The sequence below is a fragment of the Rhinichthys klamathensis genome, unplaced genomic scaffold (genome assembly GCF_029890125.1).
Source record: "Rhinichthys klamathensis goyatoka isolate OS25496 unplaced genomic scaffold, OSU_Roscu_1.1 h1tg000254l_1, whole genome shotgun sequence".
NCBI lineage: Eukaryota > Metazoa > Chordata > Actinopteri > Cypriniformes > Leuciscidae > Rhinichthys > Rhinichthys klamathensis.
This window is the reverse complement of record NW_026606776.1, coordinates 3,777,601-3,801,402: the sequence shown is the minus strand read 5'-3', so window position 1 is coordinate 3,801,402 and position 23,802 is coordinate 3,777,601. Positions and strand designations below refer to the sequence as shown.

Here is a 23,802-nt window from a genome sequence, read left to right as displayed (position 1 = left end):
ATAGGGCATTGGCCACCCTGCAATCTAGACAAGTGTTAAACAACCAGAGGGCTGGAACCCACAAGAGGGCCAAAGCATGACTTATAATGACAAATTAATATTTTATTATTAATACAATAATAATATATGAATATATTAATAATATTATTTATACATTGAATTAAAATCAAGAAATCATATTTATTCTTTCCCCTTAAAAACTATTGTTTTATTTCCAAGTTTCTGTTTATATATATATATATATATATATATATATATATATATTTATATTTAAAATAAGCAGATTTGCGATGCTACTGAAGTTGTGTACCAATATGTGAATAGGCAGACCTACTTTTTTCCCTCTGATTCCGGCCTGACCATCAGGACCAGGTGGGCCTCTTGCACCCTGTCAGCAAAATCAACAAATGAAACAGCATATCTATATAAAAGGCTACAAGATTAAAGAAATTTCTTCATTGTATTACATTATGCAAGGATTATTTCTTTAAATAATGTCAGTCTACATGCTTTTAATAAAAATAAATGGGTCACACTTTTATCTTTGACAACTATGTCAAAAATAAGTACAATGTACTTATTGTGTTCATGTTGTATTGAAAAAAACATTTGCTGCTATTGCGGTGGGATACGGGTAAGGTTATGGACAGGTTTAGTGGTATGGATAGGTTCAAGGGTGGGTTAAGAGGAAAAGGAATAGTCAACAGTATGATTACAGCTGTAATCACATGCAGGTATTTCTTAGATATAAGTACAATGTAAACAAATGTATGTACACAATAAGTGCAATAGTTTAAATGTTAGTAGTTTAAAAACCTAATGTAAAGTGAGACCAATAAATGTATTAAACACCAATCTACTGTGAAGTATCAGCAATGGATACAGGAAACAAACCTGATCTCCTCTCTGTCCTGGACCTCCAGGAGTTCCGACCGGTCCTGGGCTTCCTGGGGTTCCCTGGCCACCTGCAAGACCCTCTGGGCCTGGGCTGCCTCTTTCACCCTAAAAGCAAGATAACACATCATGTGAATTTGGCCATATTTGGTTATAATTTTTTATGTCAAATGATGAATGGGTTCCTACTCTGGTTCCAATGATGCCATCAGCTCCTTGAATTCCATCAGCTCCAGCCAAACCCTAATTTAAGAAGGAAGTCATTAAGAATGCTTTGTATACATGTAACCAACCGTCTCCACTGTGTTTCTTACACTAACATATCATACCTCTGAACCAGCATCTCCTCGAGGTCCGGCTGCTCCTGGCAAACCAACAGGTCCAGCACCACCTTTGGTTCCTTGGGGACCTGGGGTCCCAGCTTTTCCTGGTGTACCCTTGAAAAAAAACCAAATAGATAGTAGATGAGGTGTCAAATCATCAAAAAAAAAAAAATAATAACTGGGAAATGTAGTTCTAAAAAGACACATTTTGATATATTCACTTGCATGACAAGAGGATAGAAGTGATGACTTACCCCAGGTCCAGGAAGGCCAGCCATACCACGCTCTCCTCTCATTCCAGGAAGACCCACAAGTCCCCTCTGTCCTGGAGTTCCGGCAGATCCTGCTGGCCCATCTGGGCCCTAAGAAAGTTAAAGAAGAATATGAGTTTTGGAACATCTTCGGCAATCCGTGTTTTCACTGTTATACGGTATAAGGGTGCTATTACGCATCTTCTAAAAGAGTACAGGATCTCCGGACCAAAACACAGGCAAAACGGGAGCAGAAGCATGCGATACAAGCATTGCTTATGCATGTTGTCGTCTTTGAAAAAAAATCACATTTTCTCAGCTTTTTGTTCAAAATGTTGCTTTTTTTATGAAACTTTCCCACATTCAGAATAGAGTAAATCATTTTTTTAAAGTAGAGGCTGTTCTTTCTTTTGACATATGGCATGTTCAGATATTCAAAAATGTAAATTATCATTTGAAAGCCACTGGCAGTGGCTTTTTAAACGCTGGCGGGGAAAGAGTTAAAGTGATTTCATTATAATTCTGTATACTGAACACATGAGGGCTTTTCACACTTGAAATAGTTAACCCTGGTTCATTCTAAACCCCAGGTAAACAGAATCCTGGTTATCTTCACCATCTTCACATGGTTAAAAATTAATCCTGGGTATTTATAAGCTGACGTTTCACATTGTACATTCCTAAACCCTGGGTTAACATCCTTAATTGCATATTTCTGGTGTCAGTGCAACTGATTGGACAAACGCTGCAAGCGACCTGTTTACATAAAGGCTCTAGCGTTGAACATCCTCATATTGTTTATCCTAAATGGACTTTTCCCGACTATAAAGGTAAGAATGAAACGGTCTCTTCTTCAATCCATTTGTCATGTTTTCTGTCACCATTTGATATCTGTGCCTTCAAACGCAGAAACTACTATTTATACAATGTGCTGTGTTTCTGTGTCTAAAGTACGAGAATATGAGGCACACGATTGGCTGTCTGTTACTAAAAATCTAGCAGTAACTTTCTAACACAGCATCATTTCAGAAGGTACACATTTGGCACCACAATGCAGGGTTAACACAGCAAAAGCAGGGTTTCATAACCCCATCCCCAGGTAAAAAGTGGTGCTAACCCCGCTTCTAAATTACAAGTGTGAAATGTTCCTTTACACTGGGTTAAAAGCAGGGTTACGAACAATGATATCCTGGGGTTAAGCGCAATGTGAAAAGTTTATTTTTTCAGTTTTATATAGTGAAAAGGAATCACATACTGGCAGTCCGTCCTCTCCTGGTTCCCCTTTGTCTCCAGGGTTACCAGCAGATCCAGGGTTTCCACGCTCCCCCTGGCGGCCAGTACCTCCAGGTTCTCCCAGAAGCCCAGGTGGGCCCTCTTTACCAGGGGCTCCGATAGGACCAGGCTCGCCAACTGGACCCTGAGAAATATATCAGTATAATATAAAAAATATATCAGTCCATATGTGACATGAGAAGCCAAGTGTCTTAATATATTGGTCAAAAAGAATTGCAAATATTATTTGAAGGACAAGCTGTTAAGCACTGCTTTGTTGGTTAAATCCGTATTAGGGATTGTCACTCACAGCAGAGCCTGGTGGGCCGACACCTCCTGGGGATCCTGGGAAACCACTGGAACCCTTTTATCAAAAGGAGGAAGCCAAAGAGGATTCCACAAAAGAGAGAAAGAAAAGCAGCAAAAGGATTCAGCAAATAACAGAGCATTTCTGGGTATGATAAACAATGATTTTGATACCATGATTTTTGTAACTTACAGCTGCTCCTTGAGTACCTCTTCCACCTTTAAGGCCTGTAATTCCAGTGACTCCCTAAAAGAAGTACTATATTTATACATGTTTTTTAGTCTATCAACCCATACACATATGCATATATATATTGCTCACCTGTGGTCCAGGTTTTCCTGCCATTCCCCGAGGCCCTGGAGACCCTGCCTCTCCATTTGCACCTTCCTCTCCAGTTTCACCTTTAACTCCAGGCTGACCATCAGGACCCTAGCACAAAAACATATGTTTACAGCTTATGGCATATTATATCAAAGAAATATGTTTTATGATGGATGGATGGATGGATGGACTTACGGGAGGCCCAGCAAACCCAACAGGACCAGTAGGACCTGGTTCTCCAGGTGAGCCCTGAAACACAATACATCAGTGGAATTGTGAATCACACGAGTAAAGAACTTCAGCAAACATCGGTTTTCTCATGGTAAACTGCTCTACTCACAGCCATTGCTCTGGAGCCTGGAGATCCAGAAGGGCCTCTTGGGCCTTGTTCTCCCTGTAATTGAACAATCAGTTCTGAGTACATCTAAGTAGCAACATATGTAAATTGTACTTTTTAATCAGTACTTCGAAAGAACAGAAGAAACTTCAAAGTTTCAGCATTGCAGAAAAAACACTATGAGGTAGTGCAGACAGGATCAATTCACCACTTTTAGTTTAAAAGAAAAGTTCACCCAAAAATGAAAATTCTGTCATTATTTACTCACCCTCAAGTTATTCCAAATCTGTATGAATTTCTTTCTCCTGCTGAACACAAAAGAAGATATTTTGAAGAATATGGGTAACCAAACAGTTGATGGACCCCAAACACTTGGGGTCCATCAACTGTTTGATTACCGACATTCTTCTACATATCTTCTTTTTGTGTTCAGTAGGAGAAAGAAATTCATACAGATTTGGAATAACTTGAGGGTGATTAAATAATGACAGAATTTTCATTTTTGGGTGAAATATCCCTTTAATTAATTAATTAATTTTTTTAATCAAACCTTCTCCCCAGATGGACCGGCTGGTCCAGTAGGTCCAACAAGTCCGGGTAATCCCTACAAACATAAAATATATTTTATTTAGTGTCTTTGTAACCCCTGTTGTGTTAAGAAATGGGTCAGAAATGTGAAATATGGATATTTCTTAATTCAGAGTTATTGACTGGTAGGTTCAGTTCTTCTTGTATTAGAGATCACTCACTCGAGCCCCATCATTGCCAGCCGCCCCTTCAGCCCCTCCGTTACCCACTGCGCCCTGAGAAAACAGATAAAGAGTATTAAAACACAAGGTTTTGTGCAAATCAATAAGAAAAACATAGAGAATTCTGTTTTGATGTGTTACAGATGTGGTTTCCTTCACTACTTCACATCGCCACACAGATAATGTTTCACAGATAATATTAGAGAATATTAATTTCCTGCCAAAGGATATCAGAGAGTCATCTATATGTCAGCCGTCATCCCTAACAGAGCCTGACCCACAGAGGCATTTAATATATGCAATATTGTTGCACTGACTGCAAAGCATGAAACTAAAATATACTGTATTTGTTATGCATGTGCAAAAGCCTCTGATTCCACACTCACACTTTCTCCTTTAGGCCCAGCTGGTCCAGTTATCCCTCTTTCTCCTGGCATGCCCTGTAAGCCTGGTGATCCTGGTTCTCCTACAGTTCCAGTTGGACCTGGTTTACCCTGCATAGCCATTATTTTTGTCATATTGATAATGTTGAAATCCATCATCTTTTAGGAACTAAATGGATGCATTGCACCATGCAGCATTCTTGATGATTATTAGTGAGTAAAAAATCTGACTCTAACCTTGAGACCATCAGGTCCAGGGGTTCCTAGGCTTCCTTTGGTTCCTGGTAACCCATTAGGCCCTGGATCACCTCTCTCTCCAGGGGTTCCACGTTCACCCTACAAAAATGACAGATAAAAATACTGGGATATTTCTTATTTGCACTGATAAATGCTGTGCTCTGATACGCCAGTGCAAGTACAACAGGCTCACCCTTGGACCAGTCTGCCCTGCACCACCAGCCTCTCCATGGATACCCTGAGGGGGGAATAATCAAAGCCATAGAGTTCTTTAATAATTCCCATTCTCAGTCAGTTTGTGTTCTAACTGTCCAGCAGAAATGACAAGAAGTAAAGACTGGAATATAATGATAAAGTAAAGAGCACAAAGAAATCATCAACTCACCTCATCGCCTGGTTTTCCCGACTCTCCTGGTGGGCCTGGGGGTCCAGGCAAACCCTAGACATTTAGATTTATATTAGACAATAGATTTAACTCTAACAGGGACAAATCATATCAAGTTCACTTACAGATATGTGAAATTTTTCATTTTCAAAGGTCATATACATTTTTATTTTTCGAGATGTATATTGTTAGTTTATACCCAAATGATTTGTGTGGTACACACAGCACAAAGTTTGATTACAGTACTCCACATTTTAGCAACATTTTTATGTTCTATGTCCTTGAATGAACTTGACTGCCCAGACAAAATTTCTGAGCACCAAGTGAATAAATGCCATTGTTAATGTGGGCAGAAATCCTAGGATTCGGAAATCACTGGTTTTGCTTGATTTTGATAGATTGTCTTTTGGGACTAGGGAGGCAGTTTTGAGTTTTAAAACTTGGGGGTTGCAGCTTGAAAATATAAATTTCTTATGATATGACCCATTTAAGAGCATTTGAACATTGAACATTCAAAGTAATCTCTGACTGAATGCATAACCAAAGAAAAAAGAACATACTTGAAAGCCAGTTAGTCCAGGAGGCCCCTGTTCACCTCTCTTCCCTGATACTCCCTGAAAATAAATCAAATATACTCAGCCATAAGCTATGAGCTCCACTTCTTAATATTTTAGCACAACAGACATATTACTTGAGATATCTGAAATAGCTAAGTCGACCAATCAAAATACACAGAAATTTTAAATAGACATAAACGTGCCATAAATTACTAATTGGAAGACTCACGGGAGGTCCTGGAGTTCCCGCTGGACCTTCTTCTCCATCTTTTCCATTAGGTCCCTGCAGGAATCATAACCATCATATCAAATCATAATGGTTCACTTGACTCTTAAATCACTATGCTATACAATACCAGCACCGACGGTCTTTACACTAGAAGTCTTTTATAATAGCTTGTTTTGAAATATTACAGTGTGTTTTAAGGTTGCCATAGCAATGTTGCACTATAATTGTAAGCCAGGACTCACTCTTTGTCCTGCACCTCCTGGTGATCCTGTCTCTCCTGCTTTCCCTGGATCACCCTGAATATTCAGAAAAACTCATTTCATTACAGGAAAACAGAAGGAAAGGGGAAATCATCACATGAACATTCAAAAAACATAACATAACAAAAAAATCATTATCATCGACTCTCTATTCTTTTTAGTAAACATTTTTAACATGTTTACTACAATATTAATGGGTCATTTGTCCATCAGAGGCATGTTTGTCTACTGAAGAGTCTTCAAATAATGCTTCATCTATATTAAAACATTTATTACATCCTGGAGATCTGATCAGTAGCCTTCGTCATCCTTCAAGTGGTGTAATGTCTAATAGCATGGAGTTTTGACACTGTGTGTGACGGTAAATGTACACTCTTAACAACGCTGGGTTGTTTTAACCCAAATTTGGGTCAAATATGGACAAACCCAAATGTTGGGTTAAAAATTTAATTTACAATTTTAACCCAACTTCGACTTTCACTTTCAACTGTAATTTTTTAATTTAAACCCAACATTTGGGTTTGTCCATATTTGACCCAAATTTGGGTTGAAACAACCCAGCATTTTTTAGAGTGTGTGTGATGGAAATTACTTTTTTTTTTCTTTTAGAGAAAAAGCTGAATAACCTTGGACTTAAAGTACTAACCCGTCAAGTTTTCAAGCAACTAATTATCTTTAAAAATTATAATAATAATAATAACAGAGGTATAGGAGACAATGATTCTTTGTTGCTAAAAATAGCTGTACACTGTACAGCAAACTGTACACATAAATACCAAATTAATTAAAAATAAAATTTCTTAGCAAATATGAGTTTAACACTTGTTAAAATGTCAAGATAGGAGACAATCCGAAAATGTAACATTTCAACACTTAAAAATTAGAAGAAAAAAACTCTGTAAGCTGTTATAATCTATCGTTTGAACTTAGAGTGATGTTTTTTGTTGTTGTTTTTTGATAATGTTGTTCTAAATATTTAAAATCAGTAAATTTAGGGGACAGAAAAGTCCCCCTAGAAGAATCACCCTTATGTACTTTTTGCTCACAGGTGTTATGAGATACATTTTGATAGACAAAATGACACATATCAGTAAAATTAAGAATATAATCTTATGGCTTTTTTATATAAATAAACATATATTAGAGAATTACACTGAAGCCTTTAGGTCCAGGTAGACCCATGGGTCCTGCTGCACCTCTTGTTCCCGTAGACCCGGCTGAACCTGGATTCCCATCATCTCCCGGTCCTCCCTAAGGAAAAAGAACACCACTCTTCATCAAAAGATGTGACAGAACTCACAGAAGTGTTATTTTAAATACACAGTTGTTTAGAGCTTTTCAGCCATAATAGTAGGCTAATCCAGAAGGCTAATTCCGGAAGGATGTGTTATTGTTTACGTGTGTAGTTTTGAAAAACTTTAATGTCAGAGTTTAAAAATCGACCTGAAAGTTTGTATGTTTTGTTTGATCAGACACTTTAAAATAACAAGATTATTTTAGGTAAAAAAAAGTGCATATATTACCTGTGGCCCTATCTTCCCCTCTGCACCTTGCATTCCCAGAACGCCTGTTAAGCCCTAAAGAGACATGACATCAAATATGTGAACACCTTACATGAAGTGGACGCAATACCATCAGAGATCATTATTTAGCCAATTAAGAGTTTAAGTCTATAATTGCATAGCATACAGGGTGTGATACATAATGTTATAAAATGAGTATATTACAGTATGCCAATACAGATCATATCTATTTTACCAACCCTTGCTCCCGGAATTCCTGTTTCCCCGAGTCGGCCAGGGTCTCCAGTTGCACCCTTAGGCCCTGATGAGCCTGGGACACCACGTTCACCCTGTGCACCCTGGGGGGATTAGAAAGAGAATATAGTTTAGTATGGAATTGTATTAAATTGAGAAAACAAATGAGTGGTGATGATGTTGCTGGCATTGTTAGCAGCCTTTAAAATCTTATTGGCTGAGATCCATTTAGCATATTTCTAACCTTTTGACCAGGCAAACCATCAGCTCCTGGAAAGCCACGGTTACCTGGAGCTCCCTGGAAAAAAATAAAACATTAAATATTATTGTAAAGAACAAAGATGTAAAGCAGTCACTGCAATAATCACTTTGGATATGTAGGCTTGCATGTTGGTCGTTCACAATAACGTAATGGCACTAACTCTTTCTCCAGCTGACCCTGGGGCTCCAAGGGCCCCTGCGTCTCCTCTTGGACCTCGTTTTCCTTCTTCTCCCATCGGTCCCCTTTCTCCTTGAACTCCAAGTGGGCCCTACAACAAAAGATATACCATTTCATCTATATCATTGGATGAATGTTCTGATGACATTATTTCAAACAATTATGAGCAATAATAACAGTGATGCATCCAAATAAATTGTGTTATTATTACAAGGCACTGTCCTGAATGTTGTCAATACTTACAGGCTCCCCTTTAGTTCCAGGTTCTCCTTTAAACCCAGGGGAACCTAAATCCCCCTATGAGGTACATGAAATATATAAATGTGCACAATATGAGTAATCAATGTATCCACCTTAAATATAAACACAGGAGAAAAGTGATTCCCACTATGGTGGTTATAATATTGCAATTTGCATTGTGTCATTACCAGCTGGCCCTTGGCTCCTGAAAGTCCAGTTGATCCTTGAGGTCCAGGTGGACCAGGCTGTCCAATCAGTCCAACAGGGCCCTGCACACCTGGGATCCCCTATTATGAACAGATGATGATATTGCAAAACTGTCTGTAGCACAAATGGTAAAGCATGATTTAAGTGCTGGAGTTCAAGTCCCTCATCCTAAAAATGATCAATAATAAGCAATTGCAATATTATTCTGCATTATAATAAGCACAAATTGTAGTATTTTTTTATGAGTGTTTATGGAGCTTACTGCTTGTCCTCTAGGTCCAGGAGTACCATCTGTTCCTGGTGGTCCCTAGAAATGACATCAACGTTATGGAAATATTTGAATACACAAATCATTAGAAAGTAGAAAGTAGAATGTAGGACAGGTAAGACTGCACCTGGTTGCCCTGTGGTCCCGATGAGCCCTGCCGGCCTGGTTCCCCCCTTTGGCCTTGAGGTCCACTGGTACCGCGTGGGCCTGTGGCTCCTGCCTGACCCTGTACAATTTTTAAAAAGAATATTACTCACATTTTTCATACCTGCCCTTAACAATGGTTAATAAATAAAAACTATAATAATGTACATTGCTAAGGTGCAGCAGATCAACAATTCTACCTATAACCATCGATCAGACGTACCTTCATGCCTGGACCACCAGGGAATCCTGGGGTTCCAGTAATTCCCATTGGGCCCTGTAAATTAAATTAGTGTCAGGTTAGATAACACATCAGTCTTTATTAATAGAACATACTCCACATCTTTGAAGATACAGTAAAGGCATATACTGTAAATGTCTATAAGGTATGTTAATTGGGTAGACACATGTGAACTGATAGAAGAGGGACTGTCATGCACATATCAGTGTTGTTGTTATATAGAAATGAAAACGTAAACCTAAAAAAAAAAACGTAATTTTTTAAAAATAAATAAAAAGTAATAAAATGACAAAATATTAAATATATATATATATATATATATTTTTTTTTTAAATTACAAAATCATGTAACAAATCCTAAAACTTAATCTGAAATTAAAATAAAAACTGATAATGTGAAAATTAAATAAAAATTAAATTAAATATTGATAAATACTATAATAGTATTTAAATAATAATAAAAAAACACTTGCACATACCAATGGACCTGGTTTCCCCACATGTCCAGAAAGACCACGTTTTCCCTACAAACAGAAAAATATATATATTTACTGATGAAAAGCAAATTAAAGCAAACTATTGTATTAAACTCTCTCCTCCAAGTGCAAATTTATAAAACATTAAATCCAAAAATGAAAAAGTTGTTCCAAACCTGTATGAATTTCCTTCTCCTGAAGACAAAAGAAGATATTCTAAAGAATTTCGGTAACCAAACATTGACTTCCATTTTTTTTTTCTCTCCATACTATGGACGTCAAGCATCAGCTGTTTGGTTACCCATATTCATCAAAATATCTTCTTTTATGTTCAGCCGAAGAAAGAAATTCATACAGGTATGGAACAACTTGAGGGTGAGTAAATGATGGCAGAATTTTCATTTTTGGGTGAACTATCCCTTTAATGGTTCACTTACCACAGGCCCTCCTGGACCGATGCGTCCTCTCTCACCAGTCATACCAATCGGACCCTGTGAAGAACAATATTTTTATCATAAAAGTGCAGTGTTTGCAAAATCCAATAAAGTGCAGTTTAAATGAAACATCACAATCAGAACTGCAATCACAAAGTGCTCCATACCGGTGGACCCACAAGTCCCATGGTGCCAGGAGACCCAGATTCTCCCTTTTATAATGAAAAGAAAATGGCATTTACTAATACAGTCAAACTACAGCGACACAGGTTCAAGAAAATTTTCACATGAATTTATTGGCTCCAAAAATGTGACCTCTGACCTTTGACCCCACAGCACCTGCTTCTCCTTTCGTACCCTGCAGACCTGGATGACCCTAAAATGGGAATGAGATTAATTGGTTTTACACTGTTTGTGAAATTGTCCTCAAACACAGTTAAAACATTACATGAACTTGTGTATTTGGTTTGTTTTATAGTAATAAATACTAATAAATATTCACAAGTAATTCAAGATCAGTGCAAAGAGTAAACAGTGATCAGTGTATTGGAAAGGAAGTTCTAATCTAACCCACCTTTGGACCTTTTATTCCCGACTGACCGGGTAACCCAGGAAATCCTCTGGAGCCCTATGAAACAAATCACCATTGGTAAGGATACACAGTGACTAAGCATTTAATGTGCAGTATTTATGGAAATGTTTTGAATTGTGTAAGCATAGCACAGCACAGTGATTCAGTCTGTGAGCCACTAGTTGGCACAATGGCGTCTTGCATTCTGGGTTAATTGCTTCTAGCTCCCATGAATTAATTAGTCATCATTGTTTACATCTGTGTTTAATTTGTCATCGTCTGCCACACTATTTAAGTTCCACTCTTTGATTCATTTTTTTTTCTCTCTCTGCTCACTTGTTCTTCCTTGTGTACTGCTTTAGTCATCCTGTAATTATTATCAGTTGCGCTGTCATTAAAGCCTTTGATTTATATCTGAGTCTGTTTGACATTGTGGTCATCTGGAACTCTTTAACATTACTCTATAATCAGAAAGAGCATGTTTTAGAATTTTAGTCCATTTAGTTTAGGAGTTTTCACTCAATAGCAATCCCCAACATGTGTGGAATTTTACAGCGACTTGTAAAGATCGCCAGAAGATTGTGGAAAAAAACATTATTTATACATCGTTCATGAAAAGTTTCCTTTCTCTAATGTTTTAGTTGAACATTCATCTAACGTTCTTTAAATGTTACTACTCAGATAACATTTAAAGTAGCATTCCCATAATGTTGAAGAACGATAAAATTGGAATGTCTCCTTAACATTTGCATAACCAAGAAAAAAACATTTAAAAACTGTACATTCACAAATAACGTTTTTATCAACCAATTGGGAACACTAGCAAAACGTTCTTTGAACATGTTTTTGTTTGCTGGGTAGCCCATACTGGTTGAGGCTGACAAACTCTGAGGGCTAAAAGCCTCCTCTGCCATTCAAATGTATAAGTACAATATTGATTATGACCAATAATGCTTAGAAGCCTGGAGTGGATCTTAAAATGTGCATACTTGTGCAAATCTAAGAGGAAACTCAAACAGGCTGTATTGTATTTGTGCATTCACAAACAACTAGATGCATCTGTTCCATGCATTTTTAAAAGCTGTACTTCTTTGAACCTGAATCACTGAAAAGAAACAGTGAGATGCATCACAATGGTCTGAGATGTCTGTCTAGGGCAGATTTGGTGTCCAGACAGGGCCGGATTAAGAATTCAGAGGGCCCTGGGCACAATGTCTTGTAGGCCCCCCCTTAGGCAGGCCAAATGTAGTTTGTCCAAGGACATTTTTTATTACTGACTTAAAAGGAACTTTGTTGTACATATTACTTCATAAATGATCTGTGTTTCCCATAGGATTTTATAAAACTATGTTGGGTGGAACTCTATCCCTCTAGGGGGGTTGGGGGGCATGCTCCCCCGCAAGAAAATTTTGTACATTTTAAGGTTAAATGCATCAATCTGGTGCACTTTGAGAGCTCACAATTAAGAGCTTCAACCGGCTTTAACCCATGAACTGTGCACATTGAACAAAGAAAAAGCATTGACTTGTACCTGGACATTAAAGAGGGCTCAAACATCTTTTTAGTTATGATATAGAGTCTCAGTCTACATTACATTATCACTGGTGTTTTAGGATGCCAAACAATTATTATAATAATGATTTATATAATTATTCCTATGACGTAAAATCATATACCTCCTATAAATGTAGCCTAAAAGTATTTTGCATTACATTACACAGTATAGGAAAAGTACAATACTTTTGTCCTAATTTCTTTAATTGCCAGAAATAAACCCTTGAGCTTTCATTTTGGAGAAAACACCAGATCACCATGCTGATCGCGTGAGCAAAGTGCGCACTTCTATTTAAATCACGCAGCACAAACAGAATGCCTATAGGCTACTTAAAGTCTTTTGCTGTTTTATAACGGCACGAAGCAATATCACAGTTTCAATTTGACTTCGTTGGCAAAATATAACGCTAAACAGTCGAGACCTTTATGTTAGGCGACCGTATGCAACTGCTTCTCCATCACTTCAAATTTCAGAGCGTCAAGTCACGCGACGCGAGTCGACATGATAGCTCGCTCTCGCTCACTGCGCAGGAATACAGACGCTGTTTTTGACGCGATTTAACATTATATTTTGATCGAATGGGTTGCAAAAATATGCATATAATTAGGAAAGTGAGGACTGCGTTTATAACGTGATCTAACATAATATTTGACGGTGCGCAGGGCCCCTTAGATGTCATGTGCCCCTGGGCAAGTGACCAGTTGCCCTAATGGTTAATCCGGCCCTGTGTCCAGATGATGTGTCCTGTGTGAATACCCCATTAATCCTACACCATAAGGAACATTTCAGCAGCCATGTCTATAATATGCAGCATTGTCTTACTGGAGAGCCAGGGAATCCTTTTTCTCCTGTATTTCCAGGGGGTCCAGACTCACCCTGTTACAGAGAGGAACAAAACTGTGTTATCATAAGCACAGGGAAACCCATCTTACTTCTGTTCGGTGTATTCAAACTTTGTAACATGTATATGACAGCATTTTTTTAAAGATTGGACAGCATATTGAATGAACTGCTTTTCTATGATGTTTAAATAACGAAATCACTGGGTGAACTGTTGGTCTACTCACATCTGGACCAGCTTTTCCTGGAGGACCATCTGGTCCCCTTGGACCAAAAGAGCCCTACAGAGAAAAAAATTCTTTATTGCACATGCACAGTAAGTGACACAATTGTTTTTCTTGAACTGTATGGCATGGATGAATATTAGAAACCTATAGGCACATTGTATTAATTTACCAGTAATTGTCAGAATATTTATCATGGCGTAAAGGCATTAGTCTTACCATGGGTCCAGGATCACCCGCATCTCCTGGCGCACCTTGTGCTCCTGTTGGCCCCTGAGTGACACAGAGGGAAATAAATTTGGTGAAAACGTGCAGTGTGAAAAAAACAACATTGAAATGATGACATTCAATACATGTATTGTAGCACCAAGCTTGAGAGAACTTACTGGTGGACCAGGTGGGCCTGGATGACCTCTTGATCCTGATTCACCCTGATCTCAACAAAGATATTATATCTCAGTTTAGTGGTTCTATATGGAAATCCAGCTAAATATTTATTTGAAAAAAGTCATTATTGAAAGTGGAAAGATCCTTACCGGTGCTCCAGAGACCATCCCCGCCATTCCATGCTTTCCATCCTGGAATCCAGAGGCCATTTGAGAAGCAAAGTGACTCTGTAAAACATAAATGTCACCATAGATTTACAGATCAGCAGATTAAAGTCACCATGAAATCAAAATGGACTATTCTTGTTTTTTAAAAGGAATATTGCACTATTTATCCGTGCACCTCATTATTTTTCAAAAATGCATGTGCCCTCGTAATCTTTAATCAAACTTCCCCTCCTTCTTTCAGCGACTCTTCTCTTCCCTGATGACGTGTTTATTGACATGAGGGCAGGACAACCAATAGCAAACTACAACCATCCAACGATCCAATCAATTCCCAATGGAAAAAATCATGACCCACCCTACCATTTTTCTTATTAGAGAAGCCGTTTCACTCAGACACAATAGAAAAGAAAGAGAATAGGAAAGTTCATGCCCCTTTCAATAAATGTTATAATGGTATATGAAAAGAACATTTTGGTAGTTTTTGAAAAACAACAGGATCAAGTTCGGATTTGGTGGGTTTGCTTGTGTTTTGTATTGTCACTAAAATGGTAATTAAAATCACTAGTAAACTAGTAATACAGCATTTTCATTTTTGGTGTTTGGTGAAAGAAATGAGTCATTATGGTTTACTTAAACCCCTTTTTTTTTTACAACTATACATTATAGAATTTTTTCTTCTTCTTTTTCTTATACTTTTTTTTTAACCTTTTTTCCCCACATTTTATCTTCATTTACTAATAATATGCATTACATATTGAGATCAAACTAACACATTTTATCATTCTAATCACTGATAAAGGATTTAAGAAATACAGGACAACAAAACCAGGACAGGTAATATTACCAACTCACCCCAGGCAGTGAATTGCCCACAGGACCAGGCTCACCTGGCATGCCTGGGACACCTGGCTCTCCATCAAAACCAGGTGGACCTGAGACACCCTTCACAAAAACACATTGCATGTCACTATTTTAACAATTTAGCTGTCATTTACTACATTACACTATGTTTACACTCAAAGTAATTTTGAAATTCCATTAAATAAGAGAGAAATGCACATTTTTGTACATAACATGATGTTTCTGAGGTGAAATAGCCCCATAACAGAATACAAATGGCTATATGGGTATTGGTAAATGTCACTTACTCGTCTTCCTTTACTTCCTGGATATCCTGCTCGACCGTCTGCTCCTGGGGGACCCTGTTTGATGTGACACACAAGACAATGGACATCACTTTGATTGACATTACAAAGAATAAGGATTTGGGGGGTAAAAGGTTAGAGGCGTGTGTGTGTGTGTGTGTGTGTGTGTGTGTGTGTGTGTGTGTGTGTGTGTGTGTGTGTGTATTGTTATTTTTTTACCATTGGTCCTGGACGCCCAGGTACTCCCACAATCTAAAAAAAAAACATGATTTCAAAATAGTAAAACAGTATAACAATTATAACATATTATTGCAGTCATATTATTATATCTGGCATAAAATATTGCATGGACATATGATGGACAGAAGCATACTCTTATAGACTCACATAAGGAATGTCACCAGGTTCACCTTTTTCGCCCTGAAAAAACATGCAGGCCAAAACTTGGTCAAAAGGTCAAAACTTTATATATATTAATTTGTGATGGGGGGGAAAAACATATTACAAACAAACAGACAAATGTTAATCTGTATGCCTGAATTTAAAAAAATTCACGTACCTTAAACGCAATTGTTTCTGCAAAATAAACACAAAATAGAGTTAAATTAATTCAAAGACTTAACTATAATAAATATAGCATAATAAATTATGAATAAACGATCTCCCCTCCTCATCTAAATTAATTTTTCTTTCCGAATCTAATTGACGTCTGCCCTCTAGCGGCCGTATCATGTAAGACTCACCGATCCGTCCATGCGCACTGGCGAAGGTTTGACACACAGGACAGCACTCTCCATCTGGGATGATGAACTGTTCGCATCCCTTCAGCTCCTCACAGCGGATCTCCTCACAGATCACCTGGCCTTTATCACAGACACAAAGTCTGCACGGCTCTGGCTTCCAGATCTCATTTTCGGAATAATTCTGATCACCGTCTTTACAATTTTTCGTGTCCTCTTTTCAAAGACGAAAATAAAAACAGACATAAGGATTTTTATATCAGTCATTTTTAGTCTATCATACACAAACATTACATTCTTTTTAAATCACATAATCACCTAAAAAAAAATTTAAAAGCGCAATTATGTAATAGCCTATATTCAAATTGGTAGGCTAATATTGTTACTAATAGCATCCAAAATTGTAGCTTCCAAATTATAGCCTTGTTTATTTATTTATTTACTTACTTACTTAATGTTTGTGGTGATATAATGGTTTATGTGAGATTGCTGAGAATCCTTTTTTTTTTTTACAGCAGCAATTCACTCCGCCAGCAGATGGCATCAAGCGTCAATAATCATTTTGTTCACATTAAGTTAGTTACTTAATTCTCATTTTGATATTTTCATCCTAAAAATCCACTATGGTTATGCTTACTGCTAATATTGTGGTAGAAACTCACAGATTTTCCATTATGTCTTCGTATACTGGAAGCTAACAGTCAAAAACTGAGCATGCTAACCACAATACCCACCACAACTAGTGCTACAAACAATCTTTGTTGTTGTTGTTGTTTGTTTCTACAATTAACAGTCGTCACATGGTATCATTACTCTCAGCAAGGGAAAAAGGTAATAAATAAAAAAGAAATCACAAAGACTCTACATGTTTCTTACATTGTTTGAAGGACATGTCAAATCTGCACTATTAGCAGATAGCCCAAACTCCTGTGAGTTTTCTGATTATCTAACTCGTTATCACGCGAACCGCGGTCAGATTGATTGATTGGGCACACCATAATACTGTAAAAGAGACGATAATTTACTACACTTTCAGAAGGCATTGTTAGTGCTGAGGAGGTAGCCTACCGGATAACATTTTTCATTTCTTCATTTATTTCACATTGTTGTCAGTCAGAGAGCCAGAGGCACACATTCAAGCTGTCTGTCTATATCAACATATAAAGTAAGAAGTGTCTGGGCATCGCAGACCCCTCAGAGGGAGCCTCATGATAAAGCACTGGTCCCATTGGTCTGGTCCATAGTTGGTCCATTCTTGTCCTTGACAAGAACATGTAAGTAGCTATAAAGCTTCTACTTAGAAGCAACCTATATAATTATAAGTTAAAGTAGCCTACAATGGTTTAGACTCAGACAGAACTAGCAATGCCACCATTCATCCAGTTGTGCTTGCCCTCATTTAGCTGGTGATCAATGCCACACCCTGTAATTGAGGTCTGCAGCTGAGACCTTCAGCCATTTTTCACTCGGACTTTTGAAGATGCACCATCAAGAATCACATCTTTAATCTTTTTTTCAAAGTCAAATTATGGGGCTGGTCTATACAGTTCACCTTTCTGTCTGACCAAGATTGCTTTAAAACATTTCTCTGTGCTTGAATGGTTTAAAACGTTCTCTTTTATAGCTTATCTTGTCCTCCCATCTCTGCTTCATACAATATCAGACACAATCAGCACCAAAATTCTGTTCAAGCCAATTTGCACTGTTAAACTTGAAAACCTTTAAACTGTAAAACTGTAGTTCAAAACATAATGCAAAACTGAATAAGACAGCAATTTGCTACATTTCAGTAATACCATATTGAAATATACCAAATCTAAAAATAAAAAATAGATAGCCTACTATCAAACCAATTACAGGTTGTTGTTTTTTTTAAACAATTACTAGGACCAGTTTCTTAATACTTGTCACTTTTTCAAAACTCTTCACACACTGAGCACAACATGTGGGCTTTGTCACAAAATGCATTCAATGACTTCTTCTTTCAAATGACAAAAAATCTTTTCTCACGATACAACCACCACCAAAACTACAGAACAATTTGCGCATTACAATCTTTTCAAAACTGTTAAACTCTAAAACACATAATACGAAACTGAATAAGACAGCAATTTGCTACATTTCTACAGTAATACTATATCGAAATATATTTTGAATCTAAAAAATTAAATACTATCAAGTAATTAGATGTAGCCGAACACATACAGGTGTTAGTCTTTCAGTTGCATTACCATCTATACTGTACAAAAGGGCACAACTTAGAAAAAATGTGTACTGTAATGTTAATAGCCCATATAAAATATGCAGCAGTGAATTCTAAACATTAAAGAGGTTTAAAGAAAATGTACAAAAGAAAACATACTGTAATGCTACCTGTTGTCAGTGTTTTTAGGTCATTGTTTTATGAGTGACAAAGTGTGTTTGTTGGGTGAAACATTTGCTAGTGTTATGGAAGAATGGCTTGATTTGAGACATGTATGAAGTGTTTTGGTTGTCTTTTTGCATTTTACATGTAAACTTTACTGCTGTGTCAAGCTGAAAGTTGATGAGAACTGTATGAAGAGTTTGGGATCCCAGCAAATGTAAAATACAAAAACTGTAATAGCCTACTTTCACATAATTGTGGAGGAATATCCATAATAAATGCCCTAATATATCAGCAGTCAGAATATTGACCACAGCTTTATAATAAACACACCCGAGGAGAAGATGCCAAATTAATTTTCCTTCATGTCTCTTTTAAACCCTCTCATGTTGTCTGCATGTGTTGTGTGTTGAGCGACAGCTCCAGGCTGAGTAACTCTTCTTGATTAGATGCTGTAAGACAGAGACGGTAGACAGAGTAAATGCCGGTTCTGATGCTCAAAGTCTGTCGCATTAGAGTCTATCCTGACGGCTGGCTTGTAGCGTGGCTTCCACTGCTGTAATCAAGCAATAATGTGTATGACTATCTCAAAGCCTTTAATACAGTGTGTCTAGTGCAGTGCAGACAGCTTTATGGAAGGGAAGAATTATTTTAGGAGACATTTGTTGCTCCTACTTTCATCAAAGGCGTTTGTTACAGCTATAATTGTTTCAGTAAAGACCCAAATTATGTCATAAAGACATTCCAAGCAATTAAGAAGACAAAGTGAAATTTCTCTGCACTTTACTTTTCAAAATAATAGACTTTGTGAGAGAAATAACGGAAGGGAGCTTATAAAATATTTGAAATATAAATGTATAAACTTCACAATTTCTTAGCAACAGCTAAAAGTCCCCATCTTAAATATCGGTGACCAGGGCACTCTTGCCAATGGCCAGTGACTTAAAGGAGAACTCCGGTCAATTTTAACATTGAGCTAATTTTTTTGTACATTTGGAGTGCTGTCAGTACAGACAAAAACGACAAAAATCGGTGTTGCCTACACCGTGTTATCCTCTTTTTAAAATTTGCACCCTGTTGACTTCAATGGGGCAAGTTCTAAAGCTGCTTTTAGCCTCTTAACATCCTTGATTTGGCATTACAAGTGGTGTTATTAAGAGTGACCACGGTCAATCTGACTGCAGTAGATGTGAAAGATATTAATAAAAAATGATGTTAATTCAGCCAGCTCACATACCTGTATTTACTTCCTGTTTTCGTTCGAAGTCCACAGTAGTCGATTGTCGAGTTCGCGCGCGCGATCATTGGTAACCAGTCTATGTTGGTAACTAATATAACTAATAATCGCGCGCGCGAACTCGACAATCGACTCACATCTACTGCAGTCAGATTGACCGTGGTCACTCTTAATAACATCTTAATGAAGTCAACATGGGTGCGAATTTTAAAAAGAGGACAACACGGTGTAGGCAACACCGATTTTTGTCGTTTTTGTCTGTACTGACAGCACTCCAAATGTACAAAAAAACGAGCTCAATGTTAAAATTGACTGGAGTTCCTCTTTAAGAAAATATACTGGCCATAAATATTTTTTTACCATCCATGAAACAGATTAATCCTTATTAATGTTACAAACGTTATTCAGTCAATAGCAATGAGTGACTGTTCTTTATCTTTTGGTCTTTGATTAACATTAAAAACACAGAAAGCAGGAGGAATATTAGGCTGTTGTCACTTTAAGAGCTAACGCACAGATCCAGTACTGTTAAACATGTGTCAACTGTTTACTTTCAGATAACTGACTATGTAATGTTTAGAAGGATACTTGCCAAGACGGGCATTTTTGCATAATTTTGTTTGAATTTTTCTGTTCAAGCACAAGAAAACTTGACAGGGACAGTATTTGCGTGCTGTCTAAGACGTGGATTTCTGGGCATAGGCGTCTGATGTTTGCACATAGAAAACTTCTCACACACCGCGCGAGTAACAAAAGGGAACAGTAAGTTCCCTTTTGTGTCTTCTTGAGCTTGAATATTTAAATTGGCAAGGCTTAAACATTCGTGACGGTGCAGTGCTGGCCTGTCAACTGTCCCGAGCACCGTTCACGTTTGTTCACCCTTAATGTTCTCACAATTTTGCATTGTTAGAATTTAGAAAAATATTACTGGCCAACTGGCGATTGACACCATTTCATTCTATTGCTTGCATTAGGCGAGTGTTCATTTTAGGACCTTTCTGTGACCATGTAAATATGCTGAAGGGCTGAAATAATAGTAGGCTATATTATTTTTAGTCTTGTAAATGGCATTGGTGCAGTAAAACTACTACCAGAAAGACACCTGTTGCTACTCAGCTGTATGAAACTGTCCCTTTTTAAAGCACGATTCTGAAAAGACAGCAAGTACCAATTTAGTGGAAAAGCGCATAGGTTATTTTAGGGAAACCACAGCGGCCTCTATTATAGGTTCTGCTTAAGGTTAGCCTGTGGGCAACTTTTATTTCTGTCAAAAGAAAAGGCACGCCCTCTGTCTGAAGTTTTTAACAAAAATATCAACTTTGGAATGTACATGTCTTTACTATATACTCATGTATAGAATGGACATTGTATTTGTCATTTTGGTGCAAGCAATGTTTCTCTACAAGTCCTGTATTGCAGACCCTGTGACTGACATAATATCCTCCCAGCTCATAAAACATTACGAGGTGGCTCTCATGACGTGTCGCCACAATGGATAATTTCCCTGGGAGGGTCACACTCATTGTTTTATGTAGTGTATATTAGACTAGACCAATGTACATCAAACTAGGGTTGGAGTGGGACTGCATGAATTTACATTGCAAAATGTAATATAATTTTAGACTTGATTCTTGCTGAGTTACCCAACAATACTGATCAATTTTAACCGAACTGTATGACTAACCTAAATGAATGTGAAAACATCATAGTTGGATTTTAGGCAAACGCATTCGCCACATGATTGGGTGTGTCTAGCATCTCTTTTGGAAAGAACTTTGACCACAATTGGTGGCTTGCTTTGGTCCAGAAAAACCGCACATCATTACACGCAAGGCCATGAAATTATGTCTCCAGCTCCAATAGAGCTGACAAAGCAGAAGATCAGGACAATTTAGCTTTCACAATGAAATTAGAAATCAAAATTCTGCTAATTAGCAAGGAATGATGCTATTGAGATAAAAATCAGCAGTGCAGATAACAGGGAATGTTCTGGCAAAGTTCACTCACACGTTATGAACAACATTCCTTCAGTGACATGAATAGAATGTTCGTTATTATCTGGTCTTTTGCACAAAAATTGTTTATACATCATTCATTGAAGGTTGTTTTCTGGTTTAGTTGGACATTCGTCTAAGGTTTTTTACATTTACTGCTTGTTTAAGAATATTCATAGAACATTCAAAAGTAAGGTTCCCAAAATGTTTGAAGATTGATCAAATGTTTCCTTAACATTCAAATAACCAAGAAAAAAATATGTTTTTAAAACATTTTTAAAAATTGGAAGTTTTGAACGTTCAGAGAACATTCAGAAATAATGTTTTCATATACTTAATACAAACATTAGCACTAAAAAGCGGGGAATGCTTTCTTCATCTGGCATTAACTTTCTTCAGCAATAGGCCTATTCCATCACCTCATTTTTTTCATTGCTGTTCAAAACATAAATGGACTAAAACAACATCTCCTTGTGGTGTGTTTCCCACATCCGTTTAATAGGACGAATTAGGAATAGTTTGCCCAAAAAATATAAATTCTGTCATAATTTACTCACACTTGTTCCACCTGTATGACTTTCTTACTTCCATGGAACACTAAAAGAGTTGTTAGGCACAATGATAGACATCACTGCCTTCCAATGCCTCTTTTTTTCCATAATGAAATTGAATAGGGAATTAGTCGCTTTAAATGAGGCTAAATAAATTATTTCTAAACTATATGGTAAGACATTAATAGCCAATACTTGCTCTTAAATTATCATAGTGCTTTCATGCTAAAAATAATAATAATTTTACTGCAATAATACAAAATGAGGCTTTATTATTTAACAAACAGTGGAAGAAATCCAGTTCACATTTAATCTACAGTAAATGAAGCACCTTAAGAAAAACTGTTCAGACTTTTGTATTTTTAAACATAGAAACAGCAATCATTTAAACAGTTATGAAACACACAACAGTTCTGTAGTGGCATTAATGTCTGACACTTATATGTTTCACCTGAATTGCATAAAGTATTAAACATGATCATTTGCTAAGCTATTAAACTGTTCAGACTTTTGCATTTTTAAACATATAATCTTACACTGTCCACAGATGCATGAAAAATCAGTTGAATGTCATATTCAAATGCCATGATAAAAATGACATGAGAGAAGCTGTTCTTACTGATATACAGAGTATCTCTTCACCTGTTCGGTCAGGTTAGTAAAGTGTGAGGCAGGTTACTCACCGGTCTTAACATCCTGGCACGTAATCAATAACACCTGGGCCAAACAGAACCCCAGCCATACAGGTATCCTGAGGTGATGAATTGCGGTCATTTTCACGACAGTGGGGCACAAGCCTTGCCTGTGCCTGCCACAGGAGGTAGACTGTTAAAAAATCACAGCTTCAACATGCGCTCCACAAGATGCCCACTGTACCCGAGAGAGCGCAGCTGCCAACCTCTGCGCAGACGTTCCCTGTATGAAAACTCCAGGCAGCCTGTGCACCCCCGCCCTGTGGTTCTCCAGCCTCTCATCTAGCTGGAGCAAAAATAACTCGAGCCTCCAGTTTTCTTTAAGATCATGCACACTTGTGAAGAACTTGAAGCAGAATGCATCATGTATCACGGGAATAACACTACAAAGCTCACCAGCATCACTCAGCAGACACCAATAGATTTAATTATAGGACATGTGCAGGGGGTTTACTTAATTTCTTAGATGTGTAAAAACACAATCATTTGGTGTGTAGATTCTACAGTGGATCATATGCTAACCTATTTGTTCATATTAGACACTGTAGAGCTTGACAAACCTTTTCTTTCTTTTTTTTTACTTTTCGTTTACACTTTATTTTACAGTATGTGTACTTACAGTAC

General features: G+C 37.4%; 1 protein-coding gene across 1 annotated transcript in view; it reads right to left on the bottom strand.

Annotated features, from left to right (window-relative positions):
* col5a2b (collagen, type V, alpha 2b) overlaps positions 1–23,488 on the bottom strand; it is a 29,731-nt gene extending 6,243 nt beyond the window's left edge. The window contains exons 1-47 of the mRNA XM_056266942.1: positions 23,170–23,488; positions 16,343–16,555; positions 16,159–16,175; positions 15,987–16,019; positions 15,819–15,851; positions 15,603–15,656; positions 15,307–15,396; positions 14,437–14,514; positions 14,287–14,331; positions 14,120–14,173; positions 13,904–13,957; positions 13,659–13,712; positions 11,285–11,338; positions 11,033–11,086; positions 10,878–10,922; positions 10,714–10,767; positions 10,280–10,324; positions 9,784–9,837; positions 9,544–9,642; positions 9,411–9,455; positions 9,130–9,228; positions 8,945–8,998; positions 8,685–8,792; positions 8,507–8,560; positions 8,268–8,366; positions 8,029–8,082; positions 7,658–7,756; positions 6,488–6,541; positions 6,246–6,299; positions 6,020–6,073; positions 5,460–5,513; positions 5,268–5,312; positions 5,075–5,173; positions 4,841–4,948; positions 4,455–4,508; positions 4,256–4,309; positions 3,709–3,762; positions 3,564–3,617; positions 3,369–3,476; positions 3,240–3,293; positions 3,051–3,104; positions 2,724–2,885; positions 1,472–1,579; positions 1,224–1,331; positions 1,084–1,137; positions 895–1,002; positions 335–388 (exon numbers count right to left, since the gene is read on the bottom strand). Of these exons, the coding sequence (XP_056122917.1) occupies positions 335–388; positions 895–1,002; positions 1,084–1,137; positions 1,224–1,331; positions 1,472–1,579; positions 2,724–2,885; positions 3,051–3,104; positions 3,240–3,293; positions 3,369–3,476; positions 3,564–3,617; positions 3,709–3,762; positions 4,256–4,309; positions 4,455–4,508; positions 4,841–4,948; positions 5,075–5,173; positions 5,268–5,312; positions 5,460–5,513; positions 6,020–6,073; positions 6,246–6,299; positions 6,488–6,541; positions 7,658–7,756; positions 8,029–8,082; positions 8,268–8,366; positions 8,507–8,560; positions 8,685–8,792; positions 8,945–8,998; positions 9,130–9,228; positions 9,411–9,455; positions 9,544–9,642; positions 9,784–9,837; positions 10,280–10,324; positions 10,714–10,767; positions 10,878–10,922; positions 11,033–11,086; positions 11,285–11,338; positions 13,659–13,712; positions 13,904–13,957; positions 14,120–14,173; positions 14,287–14,331; positions 14,437–14,514; positions 15,307–15,396; positions 15,603–15,656; positions 15,819–15,851; positions 15,987–16,019; positions 16,159–16,175; positions 16,343–16,555; positions 23,170–23,260 (3,327 nt within the window). The 5' untranslated portion in view covers positions 23,261–23,488. The remainder of the gene's footprint in view (positions 1–334; positions 389–894; positions 1,003–1,083; positions 1,138–1,223; positions 1,332–1,471; positions 1,580–2,723; positions 2,886–3,050; positions 3,105–3,239; positions 3,294–3,368; positions 3,477–3,563; positions 3,618–3,708; positions 3,763–4,255; positions 4,310–4,454; positions 4,509–4,840; positions 4,949–5,074; positions 5,174–5,267; positions 5,313–5,459; positions 5,514–6,019; positions 6,074–6,245; positions 6,300–6,487; positions 6,542–7,657; positions 7,757–8,028; positions 8,083–8,267; positions 8,367–8,506; positions 8,561–8,684; positions 8,793–8,944; positions 8,999–9,129; positions 9,229–9,410; positions 9,456–9,543; positions 9,643–9,783; positions 9,838–10,279; positions 10,325–10,713; positions 10,768–10,877; positions 10,923–11,032; positions 11,087–11,284; positions 11,339–13,658; positions 13,713–13,903; positions 13,958–14,119; positions 14,174–14,286; positions 14,332–14,436; positions 14,515–15,306; positions 15,397–15,602; positions 15,657–15,818; positions 15,852–15,986; positions 16,020–16,158; positions 16,176–16,342; positions 16,556–23,169) is intronic.
* Between the last annotated feature and the right edge of the window lie 314 nt (positions 23,489–23,802).